Source organism: Lathyrus oleraceus, chromosome 6, assembly GCF_024323335.1.
Source record: "Lathyrus oleraceus cultivar Zhongwan6 chromosome 6, CAAS_Psat_ZW6_1.0, whole genome shotgun sequence".
Lineage (NCBI taxonomy): Eukaryota > Viridiplantae > Streptophyta > Magnoliopsida > Fabales > Fabaceae > Lathyrus > Lathyrus oleraceus.
The window spans coordinates 111,172,175-111,192,900 of record NC_066584.1 but is presented as its reverse complement, the minus strand read 5'-3'; the positions used below and the strand labels follow the sequence as shown (position 1 = coordinate 111,192,900).

General features: G+C 32.9%; 2 protein-coding genes across 2 annotated transcripts; one reads left to right on the top strand and one right to left on the bottom strand.

Annotated features, from left to right (window-relative positions):
- The first annotated feature begins 333 nt into the window (after positions 1 to 333).
- LOC127094265 (uncharacterized) lies at positions 334 to 756 on the top strand. Its single transcript, XM_051033122.1, has one exon. It carries the CDS (start codon positions 334 to 336, stop codon positions 754 to 756), a length of 423 nt encoding a protein of 140 aa, XP_050889079.1.
- A 13,122-nt stretch (positions 757 to 13,878) lies between these two features.
- LOC127098208 (adenosine kinase 2) lies at positions 13,879 to 17,114 on the bottom strand. The gene is made up of 12 exons (XM_051036737.1): positions 16,862 to 17,114; positions 16,630 to 16,683; positions 16,019 to 16,065; positions 15,848 to 15,879; positions 15,658 to 15,759; positions 15,479 to 15,546; positions 15,269 to 15,345; positions 15,071 to 15,168; positions 14,912 to 14,982; positions 14,767 to 14,833; positions 14,504 to 14,687; positions 13,879 to 14,385 (listed from the first exon to the last, which is right to left on the bottom strand). The coding sequence occupies exons 1-12, from the start codon at positions 16,942 to 16,944 to the stop codon at positions 14,243 to 14,245; spliced, it is 1,026 nt and encodes a 341-aa protein (XP_050892694.1). The 5' UTR covers positions 16,945 to 17,114; the 3' UTR covers positions 13,879 to 14,242.
- Positions 17,115 to 20,726: the final 3,612 nt, after the last annotated feature.

Sequence of the window (20,726 nt, the reverse complement as noted above, 5' to 3'; positions counted from 1 at the left end):
TGCTCATAAATTACTCAACATACAAAACTAACAAGTATAGACTTCCACTGTTGGAAATTTTTTGTATTACTTCTACGAAGATGACTTATTCAGTCGGCTTTTCATTTTTGGAATCCAAAAAAAGAGGACAATGTTACATGGGCTTTGGAAATGTGCAAGAGTATGTCGAAGGACCAAGAAAACATGCCACTGGTCATAATCATTGATCGCGACACCACATTGATGAGTTCGGTTGCAAAGGTGTTTCCTACATTGTTTGCATTATTTTGTAAGTATCACATAACCAAAAATGTCAGAAGTTGAGTAAAACCCACAGTTGGAAGCAAACAAATCATGGGTGGAGACGGAAAATTGGGGTTCGGCATTGTAATCGGAAGGTCCGACAATGGTTTGGATAGAAGACAAGCATTTGTAGCAATGATATGCGAAAGAAGTGGCATGTACCAACCAAGGCTTAGGAACTTGAAACGAGATGACACGAGATCGAGGAAATGTGAATGTCCATTTAAATTGCGCGGATACCATATGGCGTATGAGACATGGAAATTTAATATGATTTCTGGTATACCTAGTCATGCGTTGCATGACAATCTATTTGGTTATACCATTGTATGCCGCCTTGTTCTAGAGGAGAGGGAACTCGTTTTAGACATGACATTAAAGATGGTGGCGCTGAAAAACATACTCGCAACTTTGAAACGCAAAAAATCTCTAAATGTTTCAAATATTAAGAAAATATACAACGCACATGCTTGAGACAACAAGGCGGCGGGAGGACCAAGATCTGAGAAGCAACAATTGTTAAAGCTTTTGGTAGATGAGGACTATGTTTCGAGATACAGAGTATGTAAGTATAAAGTCACTGCTCAAGACATATTTTGGAGTCATCCCAATTTCATGAAGTTGTTTAACACTTTTCCCTCAATGCTCATAAATTACTCAACATACAAAACTAACAAGTATAGACTTCCACTGTTGGAAATTTCTTGTATTACTTCTACGAAGATGACTTATTCAGTCGGCTTTTCATTTTTGGAATCCAAAAAAAGAGGACAATGTTACATGGGCTTTGGAAATGTGCAAGAGTATGTTGAAGGACCAAGAAAACATTCCACTGGTCATAATCATTGATCGCGACACCACATTGATGAGTTCGGTTGCAAAGGTGTTTCCTACATTGTTTGCAGTACTTTGTAAGTATCACATAACCAAAAATGTCAGAAGTTGAGTAAAACCCACAGTTGGAAGCAAACAAATCATAGGTGGAGATGGAAAAATGTTCAAACCTGGTGTTGGTGGAAGTGATAATGGATGCATGGAATGGTATAATAAATTCTTCCACGAAAGAATTATATGCTTATTATGTTCTACATTTCAGGAGTGTTTGAGCGATATATCCAGATTTGCTGAAATATTTTGAGGGCACGATTATGGATCAGGTTAAAGAGAAGATTGTTTGTGCATGGACCGATCAGATTCGACACTTTGGAAATATAAGAACTAATAGAGTTGAATCTGCACGTGCTAGACTGAAGAATTGGTTAAGAAACAGTCAAGGTGATTTTTGTTGAGATTGGGATGTCTTGAACCAAATGCTCTAAAACCAATATAATGAGATACAAACATATTTTGGTCTGAGCAATATTACGTTAGAACACCGATTCAAATACAACATCCTTTATTCACAGTTGGTTGGTAATGTATCTCGAGCGAAATTGAATTTCATTTTTCACGAAGCCAAGCAAGCGGATAAAACTGATTCAGATAGCTCAAAATATGGATGTATGAAGATTTTGGACTTCCATGTGATTGTTTAATTTTAAATAAGATGAAGCTTGATAAACTAATATGTATGGAATATATTTGTATTAATTGGAACAGGCTTAATTTTGGTGATGATGGTGTGATGAAGGATAATATATCAAACATATCTATCATGATGGAGTGGGAAGTCATCCAAGAGAGATTCATAAAATCTGGCGACATAATGAAATCGCACATCAAAGAGAAACTAAGGAAGATTACATATCCAGAAATAATGGATTTGAAACCACCGTCGGATCCAATTAAAACAAAGGGTGCCCCTAAAAAGGTTGAATCGACCCAAAGTAACAACTCCAGAAGATGGTCTCCTTTATACTTTGAACATGTTAACTCATACTTTCCGAATTCTCCGACTCCAAAATCCCAAAAGAGTGTTTTCTAAGGTGCTCTCAGTAGTAAACCATCTCCCACACCACCATTACCAAAAATCAAACACATTGAAGAGATGTCAATTTTTATGCACAAACACATTGAAGGCAATTATGGTTTTCGAGTTGTTTCGGATTTGCTCGGCAAAGGAGAGGACAACTACCAATTTATTTTCCTTTATCTTATACACGAGATGAAGATGCATAGGGAATCATACACAAAGATATACGGTAACAAAGCAAAGTATGATGTAATTCCCAATGATCTAGTTCCTTGTCTTAATGGTTTGGCTCCGTTTGACAAATGGATGCGCTTTCCCAAAATGGGACACCTTATAGCAAGTGGTTATGATAGGGTGTGTATTGATTTAACACGATATGATTTCTCGAGAACATTCTTTCCACTTAGAAGTAAGTCACCTCAAAATCCATTTGAGCACGTGGCTATCAAAAACACAACATTTTGTTCAGGTTTTTTTTAAATCGGGTTGTCATATACCAAAGACAGCACTGGAGTGGACGGCGTATTTTACACAAGATGCTAAAACTTGGTCAGATCACTTTTTAGAAAGGATGGAAGAGTTCACCAAGTTGAGTGGCATTGAAAGAGAAGCAAATAAGGAAAGATCGAGGAATGAACCACTAATAAGTTTAGGTTGTGACATATGTTTTGATGCATTTTAGTTGTAATCTAATAATGTAACATGTTTTTTGTATGTAACGCATTGCATATGTTATGAAATTGGATGGTATTTTTTGGATAATTTTTATGTTTTGTAATACTGCTCTGCATAATACAATGGTTTTATTATGTATAATTTTTGGGAAGTTCTGGAGATACATCTTCGGACACACCTATTAATTAATTTAAAAAAATAAAACAGGAGATCATCCGGAGATGCATCTTCGTAAAGACCCTTACTTTTTGAAAAAAAATGTAGATCTGAAGATGTATCTTCGAAGTCTTTTTTGAAGATAGCATAAGGCTTGTAAGGTCTTTATTATTCTACACATTCTATAAATAGAGTATCTAATTCCTTTTGTTTTACAAGGATCATAATGAATCCTCATCCCCATCTTTAATTTGTGTATTTTAATGGCACAAAACCCCTACTTTAGTTTAGGGTCTCTAAGGACATATTTGTCGTTTATCTGAAATCTAAATTAAATACTCTGCTGCAATATTCAGAAAATATGAGAGTTGTCAAGCTTGAGTATCGTTCTCCCTCCATTGACAGCGGAGGGAAGATACGATTCAATATGCTTGAACTGAAAATGAATGATGATTTAAAGGTTATGTGTAGTACCTTTTACAATTACTCAATAAAGGGTCTGATTGAAGTGGATGTGATGATTTAAATATCAACGGAAGATATTATAAGATGTTGCAACGTCCTAAACCACGTGTTTGTAATGACATGTAATGCTAAATTTATGTAATGTTTACTTTGATGTTAATTTATGTTGGTTTTCCATTCTACCATTATTTTTTGTATGTGTATGGTATGAGCTAACATAGCATATTTCGGAGATGCATCTTCGGAAATCTTAAAGAATAATGAAAGGGGGATTTCAGATATGCATATTTAAATAAACCTTTTGTACATAGAGAGATGAATCTTTGGACCAAATTTAAACATAACAAAGGTTTCCAAATGATTTCATTGAGATGTGTGTGAAAAAAGGTGCGTCTAGAGATGCATCCTCGGGTGTTAGGGATATTTAAGTCTTTTCACGATGGTGTGGGGATCACCAATAAGGGTGGAAAGAGAAACTCCGTAAATATCAAGTCACTTTATGTATTAGTACATATCCAAATGTCACCTTATGTATTCAAAGCCCATAATATTCATAAGTGGAAACATATGAAAACAACCAGATAGGAAACAAACACACCATAGCCATGTTGGAAAAAATCGGTTGATACCATATCCCTTGGGTTTTGATGTTAATAAAGTATTTAAAGAACAATTGGGTATTCTAAAATTTGTTCAATTTTGTAGGACTATAAATCTAAGAACGGATGAAGAGAAAATTGATTGTTCTGCATCTGAAGTTCAGACTCTAGTTCTGAAGATCACTTCTAAAGACTTTGGCTATAGTGGAAGAACGAGACTCTGAAGATAGTCAGCCTCTAGTGATACAAACTCTGAAGCTTTAGAAGCCAAGAAGCAGACTTTTAAGAGATCAAACTTTGAAGAATCAAGTCTAAAGAAAGTTAACCTCTGAAGGTGTATTTCTTTAATCGAGGTAACTCTGACAGACTCAGAGACCTTTTGATCACCTAAAGACTTAAGGAAAAGTCTCTTCTTGGTTATCTGAGCTTCAACGGATAATTCTTCTTGCAGAAAGTTGTTTTCTTGATGTGTTTAATCAGGTACAAAGGTTATCCAACCCTTTTATTAAAGTCTTCAATGTATCTTTTCTTCCTCTCTATTTAAGGAGAAGAAGACCTAAAGAAGAATTACACAACTACACATTGCACAACAAGACTCTGAATATTGACATTTCAAGGAGAAGTCGCTCTGTCAAAAACGATATAGACTTACAACATCTTAACACTTTGTATATTTTAGAAGTTCTTAAGTCTTAGAGTCTTTCTAAGTTGTATTATGTCTACACCTCTGATTGTATGTCAAGTGTAGTTTTTACCCAATCTATTAATAGTTTGTTATAGAGCCAAAAGTCTTTTGCTTTAGTGATTGAGCACTTGAAGTCTTTTGCTTTTGTGCTTGAGCATAAAGTCTCTTACTTTAAGGTTTGAGCATTGGAAGTATCTTGCTTGTGTACTTGAGAATAGAATTATCTTACTTGTGGATTTGAGCATTGGAAGTATCTTGCTTGGTGCTTGAGAATTTGTAATCAGTTTGGTTATAGTGAAAATCCCTTGGAAGTACAAGGGGGCTGGAATACTCTCAAAGTTGTGAGAGGAACCAGGATAGTTGTTGTGTGTTCTTTGCCTTTACTTTCGTATTTTTCATCATAACATTTTGTTGTTATCAACTTTAATACTTTAAGTCATATTCTGTTTCAAAATCTGATAAGGACTTTCATAATCTAACCAAACTTTTTTGAGTTAGACTCTGAACTAAGTGTTTATAATCTGGTTGTGAACCATCAGAAGCAGAAGAAGAAAAAGCTAACACAATTTAACCCCCACCCCACCCCCCTTTTCTTGTGTTTTTTGCACCTTTTGTTGGCATCAGAGTAAGGTCTATGCTAAACACTTAATAGTGATGTGTGGAAAACACTTTTCTTATCATGAGTGATTCTAAAGCTCAATCATATCACTTTGGTGATGGTACTCCTATTCCACAAACTAGAGAGGTGAATATATTTCCAACAAAATTTTCTTAGATTAAAAATATGTTTTAAAAATTATTTACTATGGCAAGTAAAAGACATTATGTATCGACACTCGTCTACCCCGAACTGTTATAGGAATAATCGGATATGCGTATAAATCATAACAAAACGTAAAACAATGATGAGAAATAAATCAATATATTTTCTAAAATAACGTTTGAATAATTAACACTTTGTAATCAATTTTCAATGAATTAGAAAAAAAAACTGTAAAACAATTTATCAAACATTTGGTGTGCAATAAAGACCAAGTTGATTTTCCTTTGTGTTGAAGATATGAAAAACCAATTGCAATTGTTTAGATTGCAATTATCTTACAAAACAGTTTGAATTACTTCAACACAAACAGAATTATCATTTTATCAAATTGCACACTAAGTGAATTATCAAAATGTAAAGAGAGAGAGAGAGAGAGAGAGATAGAGAGAGAGAGAGTGAGAGAGAGAGAGAACACAAATATTTGTTTAGGCAATTCCATAATTATCCTCACTATGGATATGTCTTCCTCTAATTCCAAATAGAATTGAGATATGTAATTAACATTTGCAAGAGTTGTTTACAAGAGAAAAAGTAGCAACCTAAACCCCCTAAGCCCTATGTTTGATGTTGATCCTAACTTCTTGTCTCCCCTTGATCTTAAGCAAGATCGAGTGACACAAGACTTTTAAATCGATCCTCTGGTTACCGCTACTCCTTTTACAAAACTCCGCTCTTTAAAGCTTTCATTCGGCTGAATTTTTATTGTGAAATCTTATACAAAAAACCCATAATCAACCTTGATCTTGGAGGAAAACCCTAACTGGTTTTAACAATGAAACCCCCAAAGAATACTCAACCCAATTTGATTATAAACAATCTTAAATTGTACCTTATCAATCTAATCTAGATAGCACCCAACAAGAATGATTATGTGTAATTGTTGTGTGTATGCATAAAAGAAGATTGAAGATGAAGAGAAAAATTCTTTTAAAACATTTGCAACCGAAGACATGAAGATGTGATAAATTTGGTTTTCTACCTTTTAAAAGTTCATAAGGTGTTTTGTTTAACATAGGACGAATAAGTATCCTATTTAAAACATAGCACGTCGTACTGATAGCATTGGCCCAAAAATATTTGGTAGACTAGTTTCATTGGTCATAGTTCTTGCCAATTCCTCTAAAATTATGCTTTTGCACACCATAACACCATTTTTTTGTGTAGTTCTTGGAGCGAAAAAAGTATGTTCAATGTCATATTTATCACAATAATCCTCAAAGAGGTGGTTTTGAAATTCACCTTCATGATCGCTTCGAATTGCAACTATGTATAAACTCATTTTATTTTGGGACAACTTTGCAAACTTTGTGAAAGCTGAAAAAGTCACATCTTTACTATGCAAAAAGATGGTCTACCAAAATCTAGAATAATCATCTACAAAAATAAAAACATAGTAATAACCACCTAAGCTTTTTGTCCTAGAAGGACCAAAGAGACCCATATGGAGAAGCTCGAGAGGTCTAGAAGTTTAAACAATATTCTTATATTTAAAAGAGACTCTTGTTTGCTTTCCCATTTGGCATGTGTCGCATAGGTGGTCTTTTGAAATTTTTAATTTTAGGTATACCTATAATTAGATCCTTTGAAACCACTTTGTTTAGTAAATCAAAGTTAACATGTGCTAAGCGTCTATGCCATAAACCAAGAGTGTTCACTCATGGTTACTAAACACTTAGTACTTGTTAATGATACATCATTTAAGTTAGGCATATTTATTAACCCTTAAGCCCTTAAATGGATAATATTTCTTTTCGTTATGTTCAATCATGCAACAATTATTTGTAAAAGTTATTGTATATCCTTTATCGCATAGTTGACTAATGCTAAGTAGATTATATTTAATATCTTCGACAAGTATAACATTGGAGATTGTAGTAGAAAAGGGATTACATACACTACCTTTACCAATTATTGCACCCTTGTTGTTGTCTCCGTAGGTCACAAAGCCCTTCTTCTTTGACGTGAATTCAATGAATAGGGAAATGTCACATGTCATATGCCTTGAGCATCCACTATCAAGAAACTACAATCTTTCCATAAAGCCAAGACATTCAACCTACAAGATCAAACAAGAGTGATAGGTACCCAATTTTCATTGGGTCCTTTAGAGTGAGCGGAAACATTGTTGCACTTGGGCAACCATTGAAATACGCCTTTAAGAACCAAGTATCTCCTAAGTTATAGCAATGGTATTTCCTTTCTTGCAACAATAGTGATAAGTCAAGTGATGATGAGAATGACTTTCGCTATTTGATTTCTTTAAAACAAAATTATACTTTTTGTATGGTACATTTAAAGATCTTTTAAGTTTTGTTGGCTTAATAGCGAAGGTAACTTTTGGTTCTAAGGCCTTGTGCATTTTGACTTTTAGAATAATAACCTCTTTTTTCCAAATATGATAAGTTTCACAACCAAACCAAGAAGATCTTTCATCCTCAACATCCACTTTTGAAGCCTCTAACATGGTTTGCTTAATAACTTCCATTTGTTTTTCAGTTTCTAAAATTTTGGCTTCTAAGTATGAAAAATATTCTTTTATTTGAATCCAGCCTTCTAAAAGCTTTTATGGATTCACCATGTAGATTTTCAAATGTAATTTGTAATTCAGAATAAGATATTTTATCAATAGATTCATATTTAGAATGAATTGCATTTTTCTTCTTATGATGATGGTCCATGAGGAAAAATTTGCCTCTTCATCACTTTCACTTGAGGATTCACTATCACTTTCCCAAGAAATATATGCTCTTATAAGCTTACTAGACTTCTTGTGTTGACCTTTTGCCTTATCCTTCTTAAGAAATGGACAATCCGACTTATAATGATCGAATTTTCCATAATTGTAACAAGAACTTCTATATTTTTCTTTCTTATTCTCATCTTGCTTTGAGGAATTTGATTGTCTTCTTTAGTTTATGAGATTCTTGTTAGAGTGCTTCACTCCATTTCCCTTAATGTACTTATGGTACCGTTTAATAAACATCCCCATTTCTTTATCATCCATTCACTCATTATCACTTGTTCCACTATAATCTTCCTCTTTAGTAGAGGACTCAGAACTAGAAGCCATTAGAGAAATTTACTTCTTGTCAACCTCTTTTTCCTTGTTCTTTTCTTTCTTAATCTTCTTCTCATGCTTCTCCAAGCAAATGAGATTTTGCTCATGTTCTTCAAGCTTACCAAATAAAGTAGTAGTCTCTAATGTCAAGAGATTGTTGACTTCCTTGATTGCGGTGACCTTAGGTTGTCATTCCCTATTAAGACATCTTTTAAAAAAATAGTATAAATTTCATTGGAAACCGGCTTACCAAGTGCATTCAAACGGTTTATAAGATAAGTGAACCTATTTTCCATATTAGCAATGGTTTCACCATGCTTCATACGAAAGAGTTCAAACTCTTGGTTCAAAGTATTTATTCTAGCTTGTTTGACTTCATTTGTTCCCTTATGGGAAACATCTAATGAGTCCCACATAGCATTAGCAGGTTTGCAATGAGAAACACAGTAATATTCATCAACTCCTAAAGCGGAGATTAGAATATTCCTTGCTTTCCAATCACACGACCAATTTTTCTCATTACTCGTGTTACATTGTGCTTCCAGTTTAGGTACAACAACACATCTGCATTGGTCATAGTAATTTCAAATGGACCATTTTGGATGGAGTTCCATGCATTTCTATCAATAGAATTGATATGGATATGCATACAATTCTTCCAATAACCATAGTTTTCGCCATTGAAAGTATGTGTTTTATTATACGCCTCTTTAGGTTCGGAAGCCATAATTTAATAAGCAATTATGAAGCATAAGATAAATCGGTGCTCTGATACCACTTGTTAGACGATGACAACGTTCTAGAGGTGGTGAATAGGTCGCCAATAAAATTTTCTTAGATTAAAAATTTGTTTAAAAATTATTTACTATGGCAAGCGAAAGCAATTCCAAATCGACACTCTTTTATCTCAACTCGTTATCGGAAGAATCGAATATGCGTATAAACCGTAACAAAACGTCAAACAATGATGAGAAACAAATCAATGTGTTTTCTAAAATTACGTTTGAACAATTAACACTTTGTAATCAATTTCAAATGATATAGAAGAAAAAAAATTAACTAAAACAATTTATCAGCCACTTGGTGTGCAATAAACATCATGTTGATTTTCCTTTATGTTGAAGATAAATAATGTTTAATGTTTAATATAAGAGAAAAAATCTTTGTGTGTGTATCTGTAGCTAAGTACCCATACACACACACCTTTACCTGCATTTCTAATAAAAAACTATCGATCATATATAATTTGTCATGTTATTTTATGTTTTTAACAACATTATAAAAAATTCAAGGATGTTATTGTCGAGTTAAGAAATAAATAATCACTTATATTAAAATGCAAACAAGTTTAATAGTGGTGTATTTAAGAAAGTTAACAAACATACATGTGTATATTATAATAAAAATGAAAATACATAAATATATCTAGTGTGGGTATGGGGCGGGGTGGGTATTAAGGTACCTGTTCCCGCACATATACCTGCGTATTTTAGTGGATAGTTGTTTGTGCTCGTACCCATTTTGTGGGTTTTACCCTATCCGTTGTGGGTAACTTTTGCGGATACCCACTAAGGATGGGTCAAATTTTCATCCCTAGACCCAAGCAGTATAGGGGTTTATCCAAATAAGGCAGGGTCATTTTGGTTTGTCAAAGCATCAATTGGGGTCGACCCAAAGCTCGTATGTGTCAACCCAAAATAATGTTTTTCCCATAAAACATAATTTTTTACTTGTAAAGATGTTTCTTACCTATTTTTAAATGTCCTAAGATGAAAATGCATATCTAAACATAGAGAGAAAATTTCAATGTACACATATACTAAGTATCCTAGTTTTGACATCATTCAAAATATTTCTAAGAGGATAGTGCACTCACACTTTTCACCTTTTAACCCAAATTAACCATTAACTTCTACCATTTCCATTATTGCATTTCACGTTCTCTATGTAGAATTTATTTGCACAACTTAACATTTTTCAAATACATCTTAAAAGTAACTCAAAAGTCACTTGGAGTAGCTACAATTTTCCATTAGGAATCCAAACAATGTTGCAACTATACATCTTCTTATTTCGGATGCACACATTCATACGCAAGTTTTCTACAATCCATTCATATCATACAACAACTCATTCATTCATTCACACCATAGAACTCGACTGCTACTATTCAACTTCCTCCTTGTACATTTCTTCTGCCATTAACACTCCTTGACGATTTCCAATCACAAATGCATCCCTTTCTGTCGCTGGTAAGATATAAAACATTTTCTTTGATTATTTGTTTCTCCTTTAGCTGTTATTGGTGCGTTTTTTAAGTTCAAATGGGTAGTTTGATAATTGTTTATGTGTTGTGTTTATTGTTGTTTAAAAATGTTGTTGAATATTTCGTTTTCCTTCTCATCATATTTACTATTTAACTGGGTTTGTTATGATATTTTTGATTGTCTATGTTTTCTGCGTTTTATTGGTTCGTTTCATGTTCTGTAATATTGTGTTTGTTCGTTATCAAAATACCATACAAATTCATACAAATTTGTTTGTTTCATCTTCTGTAATAATGAGTTTGTTTATTATCATTAGCAGGTTGATTTTGTTATCAATGCCACATCTAGTTGAGAATGTGAAGGATATCAATGATTTCAAGTATTTACGCAAGCTTTTTGTTAGGATTAGATATTTATGGTGTGTCACAAGCATTTCCAATAAAGATCACTTGAAAATGGTTTTAATGGATGCAAAGGTAACCTATTTTTGGTTATCCGGTATAACTATACTTTTCTGTTTCAAACATAAATAGTCTTTTGTATCTCATGGTGTTTATTTCTTTGTGTGATTTTGTAGTGTGATATGGTTCAAATCATTGTACCACCGTATTTGGTACAGAAACATAAAGTCTACTCTTATCGTAAGAAATACATACATTATACAGAACTTTAAGGTTGCTAAGAATGATTTCTCCTTCATGAAAACTGTTCATAAGTTCAAGTTGATTTTTTATGGTGCATCTTCTGTAAAATCTGTAGATTTTTCAGATATTCCTCAGAATCAGATGAACTTGATTAGTTTTGATGATATACTTGCTGAAAAGTTTCAAGCTGGATTCTTAGTTGATAATTTAATTTTGAAATTGTGTTTGTTTTTATTTGAAATAAATTGGACTTTGTTATTTGCTTTCTATAACAATGTGGTTTATCCGTAGATGTTAATGGAGTAGTTCATGAAATCATTCAGACACAGGTGACTCCGTCTAACAACAAGACTAAGGTTGTCTATACCTAACAAATATGAGGTATTCAATTAGATTCAAATTTGAAGTTCAGGCAGTGGATAATAAATATAGGATAAAGTTTGTCTTTTGGGATAGCGATTGTGTCAAGATGATTGAAAAAACTATCCTTAAATTCAAGAATGAGTTGATTGAGGTAATTGCTTATAATTACCCAAACATTCTACTTATAACATGTAATTCAATTTACATTCTAATATTTTGTATAATTTTAGGCCGGTGAAGATAATCTACTTGCATATCAATATGCATTTGATAAAATGTTGAAGAAAGAGTTGGTTATCTGAGTTGTGTTTCAGCCAAAATATAATAGGTTGTTTGTTGTTGGATTTAGAGATAATGAAGAAGCACTTCAGAAGATAAAGGGTCAATTCAATTCAAGAGTGAAAAGGTAGTTTAATAATAATTTTGCAATTATTTAGATAGTTTATGAGTATATTGACCCTGTTTTTATGTTTTTCAACATATATCTAAGCATTTTAATATGTGCACAAAATTGGTTAACATCCACATGTTTGACTGTGATATTAAAGAACACTTGAAAGAATGAGAGAATCTCGAAATATATATATATATATATATATATATATATATATATATATATATATATATATATATATATATATATATATATATATATATATATATATATATATATATATATATATATAATTATTTTCATCGTCTATCTTATTCATAATTCTATCTTATTCAATTATTTTCATTGTCTAACATTTATTAGTATATTTAATATATTTTTAGAAATGACTCTAATCTTACAATTAAATGAGAGATTTTTTAATATTAAATTTGATTAGTAAATATGCTTGAAAATAAAACGGTATATTTTTAATCATCGCTCATTCCTTTTTAATGTTGAATATATAAGCTTTTTATAAAAAATGTGAAGTCTTTTTTTGATTTGAACACTTTTTTACTTGTCCTAAGGACTTTTTGTTGGTTTTGATGTAGTGGGTTTATTTACTTTTCAATGCTTATTGTGTTCATGTGTTGTGGATTTTGTAGGTATGTCAATGAATATTACTGTACCATAATAGAGTTAATATCTGTTATAGGGGTAATCTTGACAAATACTACTTGAACTTTGCAAGTAAGATTTAAAAAGAAACAAAAATTTATCTAGAAAGTGACATTTAAAAAAGAACGGATGGAGTAATTGGTATTTACTGTGTTTAAGCGTAACTCTTTACGGGTAAAAAAGCATATAGATAATTTGCAGTTTTCTGAACTTTCATTATTAACCATGTGATTTTTGTGAACAATTGGGAAGCTAGAATAGCAGTTAAAAAAAGCCTATGATGAGAGAGTGAATAGAGTCGTATCAGCAGGTGTGATGTCCGTTCCATTTTGTCAAATTGATGAAAATTGTTTTGCAATGAATTGTGTAGCTTGTAATCCAACTTATGGTAATCAAATTATGTAAAACTTATCAGATAAAAGTTGAGGAAACTTGATAATGAAACTCTAATCAGTGCTTCACATGGTGCCCATCACCTCTATACTGAACAATTACCCAACAGAAAAACGATAAATAATCATGAACATCATTGAAAATCAACACCATTTAAATTAAGCTCCAGGCAAGCGTTTGGAATAAAAATGAAGTATCAATATTACTTCTCATATTTACTATATTTTTCTGCAAATCCTTTTAATTTATATTTCTCATGCTGCTAATGAAAATGATTAGTTTTGAATAATTATATTTTTTCTATATGTATCTTACTCGTAAGTAAATTATTGTTTAGATAGAGGCCAATTTCTGTTACTTTTTTGGTTGGAAAAATTTAATTACATACGATGTATTAACAAATTGAATAACGGTTATCTCAAACCAAAAAGTATTTCGCAGTCCAGAACATAAATCTCTCGTTGAAACACGGATTTAAAAATAACGATAAACAAATGTGAGATAACAAATAGCAACATTATAACCTGATAGGATTTCAAATAAGATAGAACATGTAAAAGCAACATTAGCTATTTTCTCAGTATCATCATATAGCAACATTAGCTATAGTAACCATAAAAGACAAACACTTGAAATGACAAACAGCAAAAGATTATAAATGATGCCAGATAGGACTTCAAATAACATGAACTTATTTCAGTAATGTTTCCCTCTGCAACTTTTTCACCTCTTCTCCCTATCCGGGATTTAATAAAAATCCCAAACCAGTTAAGAGTGTAACTACTAAAATGCAACTAAAATTGCTCCCAATAATCAAAACTTCATAGTAATAATAATAATGATGATGATAAAATCGGGAGAATCGCTCAATGAAAATCAGGCTTCTCTGGGTAAGTGCAGCCGGACCTTTGAATGACAACATTTGCTGCATAACACCCAGCTCTCACACTTTCTTCAATAGACTTCTCCTGAACCAATTGAGCAAGGAATCCTCCAACAAATGCATCTCCTACAAAAACAAAAACAAAAGAATATTATGAATAGCATGTAACATTGATGAGAAATTGACCTTGAATGAACTTTTTATTTACTTAAAAGCACGAACTGCGAAAAGAATAGGGCAATACCTGCTCCATTTGTATCAACTAATTTCTCTTTAGGCAATAGAATTACAGGGTACAATGTCACTTTCCCATCTTTAGCAACACACACGGGATCGGCACCCTGTGTGATAACAGTGATCCTTTTACGAGCTTCATTTGCTTTTGGCAACTCAGATATCTTTATAGCTATCTCCTCGACATTGTCGGTCTGAACAATACAAAAAGAACCAAGATGAGTGGCAAACCAAAACTGCCAGGGTACAGATCTGTGAAGTCTAGCTATTTACCTCCCAGCCGTGCACTTTAGAATATGTTCTTGCTTCAGTCTCATTTCCAAAAACATAGTCAACATACCTGAATCCCATAATGGAAATCCTTAAAGATCAATAAGTAAAAATGTATTCGTTTAATTTGACAGCGAAGGATTCTTACGCAAGAGCTTTATCCTGTACATCCTTGAAGAACTCACAGATAAAGGGTGCAGAAAGGTTCATCGTGAAGACCTGCACAAGTGAGTAAATTAGTTGACTACTTAAGTTTCAAATACTATTATTAGTAGAAAGGGAAGGCCAAATTCTAATCATATCTAACCTTGTTCTTTGCAGCTGCATGTTCGCCAACTAATTGTATGGATTCGGGGGATACGGTGAGGAAAAAGCCAGCAATATAGAAATACTTGGCCTTTTCAACTATTTATTAAAAAAAATGCATAATAGCAAATGTTAGTTATCTTGATCATTCAGATTTAATGGAGATAGAAAGAGACACTGGACAGATCAAACAAGGTACCTAATGCCCAATTTTCGGGTTTCTTCAAATGATCAACCTTGTAGCAATTTGCAGCTGCTAAGTTGGCAATAAGTGACCTATATTTAGATCCAATAAATTAAAGAAGGCTTCAAACAGCTGGCTTTACAATCAACAAAATTGAATACTATATATATACTAAGCTGAAGCCGCATACTATCAAAAAACACAAAGAAAGTGTGATCCTTTTACCTTTCACCACCAACCACACAAACAGCGCAAGTTCCTGTAGGTGTATTTTCATCTTCATAATATTGAACCTAGTTGTTAAATGAACAAGTTAATTTAAGAAACTACATTCTACTGTCAAATAAATTGCAGCAAACAGAAAAAGAAACAAAACAAGGAGAAAATTACAATATTAAACTTACATTTACACCAGCAAGTCTAGAGTTCTTGGTCATCTCCTCGCCATACTTGTCCTTTCCTATGCAACCAATGTAACTAGTGGCTCCGGGTACTTGAAGCAACCACTATTATAGACAAGGTGAAAATGATAAGCTAATTTAACCACAAATACTCAAGATTCAGCTCAACTCCTATAAGAAAAAGTGCACATACCTGAGCAACCTTAATTGAATTCTGAGTGGCACCTGCCAATAAAAAAAATCATAACCATCATTATAAAACATTCCTTTCCCCTTCTCTTTTGTTAGAAAGTTCATGATATAACACGACAATGCAATAATAATCTATAAATTGTAACACGATAATTCAGATCTAGGGTATTACCTCCAGCAATATACTCCACGTTAAATTTGGCAGACATTTCATCGTACCTGAGATGGATTGTAGACTCATGAGATATTCAGACATTACTAAATATTATCACATGAAATATTCAGGTCCAACCAAGTATTACTTCAAACCCTTAATTAGCATGTTCACCAAACTCTCAAACAATCAAAACAAATAAGTTAAACTCAAGATTATCCTAAACAACATTCTAACAAGCCCAGAATAAAATCAAGTAAACATGTTTAAGAAACTCCCAAATAACCAAATAAATAGTTAAACTCAAGATTATTCGAAAATAATCAAATTAACATGTTAAAGAAACTCTCAAATAATAAATAAATAAATAATATAAAAAAAATATTTTAAAAAAAAAACTAAGCTCAATTATCCTAAAATACACACTAGCACAAAACAAAATCAAATTAGCATGTTAACGAAACTCTGAAATAACCAAAATAAACAAGCTAAACTCAAGATTATGCTAAATAACATTCTAACAATCACAAAATAAAAACGCTGAAAATAGTTGACATGATACCGATCCGAATCGGAATTTGAATCTGAATCTGAAATGAGAAAAAAAAGCGTAAAACAGAAAATCTTACATAGATTTGTGTTTATCTTCAGCGAGAATGGCATTGTTCAACTGAATATCAAACCTGTAAATCAAGTTCAAAATCAAAATCAAAAACATGAGATCTGATCCATTTCATCTTTCTGTAACTGAAATCAACACTTCGTTCAAATTTCTAAGCATAAAACAAATCAATACGAATAAAAAAAATTAAAAACAAATGAACAAAGAGATAGATAGAAAAAAAGGTGTGAGTAGCGTACTTTTTCAAGAAATCTTCGTCGACGACAGCAGAAATGTCGAGAAGGGGATTACCCATACCGAGGAGAACACCTTCCAACGCCATTACTGATGGATGGATGCGAAAAAACTGAGCAGAGAAAAAGGAGAGGCGAGAGAGGTGGTGTTGTTGAATGAATGAGAATAGTTTTGGAGTGAAGTAGGTTTAAATAAAAGTCACTCGTGAATGCGATGTAGATCTACCCAACTTCTTACAAATGTTTTTTTGATTCTTGAGTTTCAATTTTTAATGAATATTTTATTTACTAGTATCATCTATTGGCCTGACAGGCATCTTAGTTTTTTTTTATTCGAATAATCTAGTTTTTCAAAAATATTTTTAAAATAACTCATCTTTTAAATAAATTTTCAATTTATCCCATTTTAATAAATAAAAAATTGAAACTCATCGGTGGCATAAGACTAATTGAGGATTGCACTTAGTTTTATAAGGATAGTGTGCAAGCTTTAGATGGTAGCATCAATTCAATTGGTGCTTAACGTGTATTGTGTTTTTTCTTATAAAAGAATTATATAAAAAATTAAATAATAAATATTAGTATTTAATTTAAATTATTTTTATATTCAAAAACAAAATTAACACTAACAAGAACGGTTGGATTGGTCATACCGGCTGCCGATTCCAAAATTAACACATTCAAAAACAAAATTAACACTAACTTGTTGTACTCGTAGTTGATGCATCCCAGGAAACATCACCATCACCAGATTTCTTAAGAAGTTCTTGCATTTCTATGAAGTCTTTTGTATGGAATGATGTGTTGTCGTAACTGAGTTTGTGACGCATGCGTCAACAAGTCTCAGATCCTCTTGAGACCTCAAATCCTCAAACATCTGGGATGCATCAACAAGGAGCGCAATGAGTTAGGATAGTTAGGAGGTATGGAACCGGTGGCCGATATGACCAATTCGGTCGTCCTCGTTAGTGTTAATTTTGTTTTTGTATTTAAAAGTAATTTAAATTAAATATTAATATTTATTGTTTAATTTTTTATATAATTTATTTTTTTATAAAAGAAAAACACAATACACACTAGTGTCAATTGAATTGGCGTCACCATTTAAAGTTTGCACACTAGCGTCAATTGGGCTGACAACATCGTAAGTCAGTCCAATTGACGCCACAATTGTAAAATTAAGTGCAGTCGCCAACTCGTCTGGCGTCACCACTGCGTTTGAATTTTTATTTTATTTTTTTAAGTGGGCTAGATTGAGAATTTATTTGAAAAGTGGGTTATTTTGAAAATATTTTTGAAAAAAACTAGATTATTTGAATAAAAAAAGTGGCAAAGTGGTGTTGCACTTTTTTAATAAAAAAAATGAACCCATGATATAAATAAAAAAAGCAGGTATAAAAGTGGGGGACTAAAGTCAAAACTTCAAACGGGGCAAATTTTAAAACTATAAATATCTAGTTTGTTTCTGTTGAAATCCATAGCTACATTAGTATGTATATCATTTCACCATGTATACTTAGTAACTAGTAAATATAAATTAGTCAGTTTATCTGCACAATGATTGCCTTCTCTGAAAATATGTGTTGTCAAAGTATGAACATCTTGTAACGCTTGAATACAGTAGTCTCAACTATACTCTTTAACATTCAAGGTACCACAAATGGTTTACTGAACGCAAGCACAACTAATTGAGAATTTATCTCTAACTAAAATCTAGTCCAATGATGATTAATAACATGCTTCATGGCCAAAATTGTCCCCATAAGCTCAACAAAAAAAATCATTTTTTTGACCATGATTACAAGTAAAACTACCCAAGTGCTCACTCTTATGATTTCTAAGAATTCCCTCACAAGATGCCCGAAGAGCTGTTCCACCTGATGCACTATCTATATTAGCCTTGATCGAGTCCCGAGGGGGATGACACCATAGCACTTCCTTCAAAATATCCATTTTAGGGGGCATGAATTTTGACCATGAAGTTTTTTAGAACAACAAAATCTTGTATTGATGAATTTGCCTTCTTGGAAGTAGGATTGCCGGACAATTAGGTTAAAGAAATAATGAAGGACTAAGTAGACTTCCAATGCTTGAAATTGTATTGGAAACGAGCTAGGTTTCTAGCTTTCAAGATACAGTACACAATGTTGATCATCGCTGCAATGACCACAATTCTACCATGCATATAGCCATTATTATCCATGATTTCCTAGTAGTTCTCCTGATGTCTAATGGGAGGACCTATGGTCAGATGGAGAATGATATTCAAATGGGGAAATTCCAAGGGTTCCATTTTAATGATGATGTGCATTTTTATTTACTCCAATTTGTTAACGATGCAATCTGCATATGTAATAGGTCTTGGAACAACCTTTAGACCATCAAAGCAATGTTGAGAGGCTTTAAGTTGGCATCAAGTCTATGTGTGAACCTTTTCAAGAGCAAAATATTTGGCTTCAAATTGAAGGATAAATTTCTACAAGCAACATAAAGTTCTTTTTATCTTGTAGCATTGGTTCAACTCCATTCAAGTTTCTTGGAGTCCCTGTGGGAGCCAACCTTATGAGAAGAGACACTTGGGTTCATATTTTGGCAACAAAACTTATGAGAAGGTTGTCATATGGGAAATGGAAGTATATGTCCATAGGTTCAAGAGTTGTTATATTGAATGCAATCCTTACCAATATTTTAATCTTTTGCTTCTCCTTCTATAAAGCTCCCGAAGTAATCATTCAGAAAATAGTGAAGTTGCAATGTTCCTTTTTGTGGGTTGGAGTGGTAGAGAAGAGGAAAGTCAGTTGGGTAAATTTGTGCAAGTCTGAGAAACAAGAAGGGTTAGATGTGAAAGATTGTGAGAATTTAAATTCGATGTTGCTCAACAAATGTAGCTGGAGGATCCTGACCAGAAAAAAATACAATTTGGGTTGGATTACTTGCTTGAATGAATATAGATGTTCAAGGTAAAATATTAGATTCTTCATTTATAGTGAATGACAAGAAAGACTCTTTATGGTGGAAAGATGTGAAAAGGTTCGGGTTAAAGATAGGGGGAGATCATAGCTGGTTTGCAAAGTCAATCATGTGTAGTTTAAGGAAGGGAGGCTCCGTCAATGTCTAAAAGCACAAGCGGTTAGGTATAGGCCTTTGTAGTTGGAGTTCCCGAACCTCTTTCTCCATGCCCAATTGCCCAACTCCAAAGTGCATGACATGGGCTTTTGGTTGGAGGATTAGCGGATTTAGGACTTAGAGGTGAAGTGGTTTGATTTATCTGATGATAATGCTAATGAAATGAAGTTGTTAATGGATATTTTGCAGGATATCCAACCTATTCTAGAGGTAGAAGATGAATTTACATGGAGGAAGGCCAACAATGGTTTTTGGTAAAAATAACTATGTTAAGTTTGAGGAGTTAAGTCAGGAAGTATTTGACGTGGAGCATGAAGCGTTGTGATATTTGGGCATTCTTTTGTCGTCTAAACTCCCAAGAAAAGTTCACTTGTTTGGTTGAAGGCTTTTTCTTAATATATTACCAACAAAAATCTGAAATGTACAAGAGAGGGACCATACTTGGTATGTCTACTTTGCTTTAATGGTGAAGAAGATGTAGTGCATTTATTCTTTAAGTGCCATGTGAGCTCCCAAGTTTTAAGGAAGGTTAGATTTAGGCTAGGAATTTCGGTTTTGGATCAATCATGGCATGTTGTTGAGCATTTGTTCTAGTTCAGCGGAAAGTCTAAGAAAAAATGTAATGGGGAACTTAATTGCTTTCTTTGGGTGGTGATTTGTTTGTCTCTTTGGTTAAGTAGAAATTGTATTTTCTTCAAAGGGGGTGGGAGGGGGGGGTTCCTAGTTGTAGAGGATATTCACTATA

Excerpts from the sequence above, each read along its gene's own strand:
- LOC127094265 (XM_051033122.1), top strand. The coding sequence starts at position 334 with ATGGGTGGAGACGGAAAATTGGGGTTCGGCATTGTAATCGGAAGGTCC.
- LOC127098208 (XM_051036737.1), bottom strand. The coding sequence starts at position 16,944 with ATGGCGTTGGAAGGTGTTCTCCTCGGTATGGGTAATCCCCTTCTCGAC. Across the intron at positions 15,547-15,657 it reads CTAGACTTGCTGGTGTAAAT|GTTCAATATTATGAAGATGA; the intron begins GTAAGTTTAATA and ends TTTAACAACTAG. Across the intron at positions 15,346-15,478 it reads TGTGTGGTTGGTGGTGAAAG|GTCACTTATTGCCAACTTAG; the intron begins GTAAAAGGATCA and ends ATCTAAATATAG.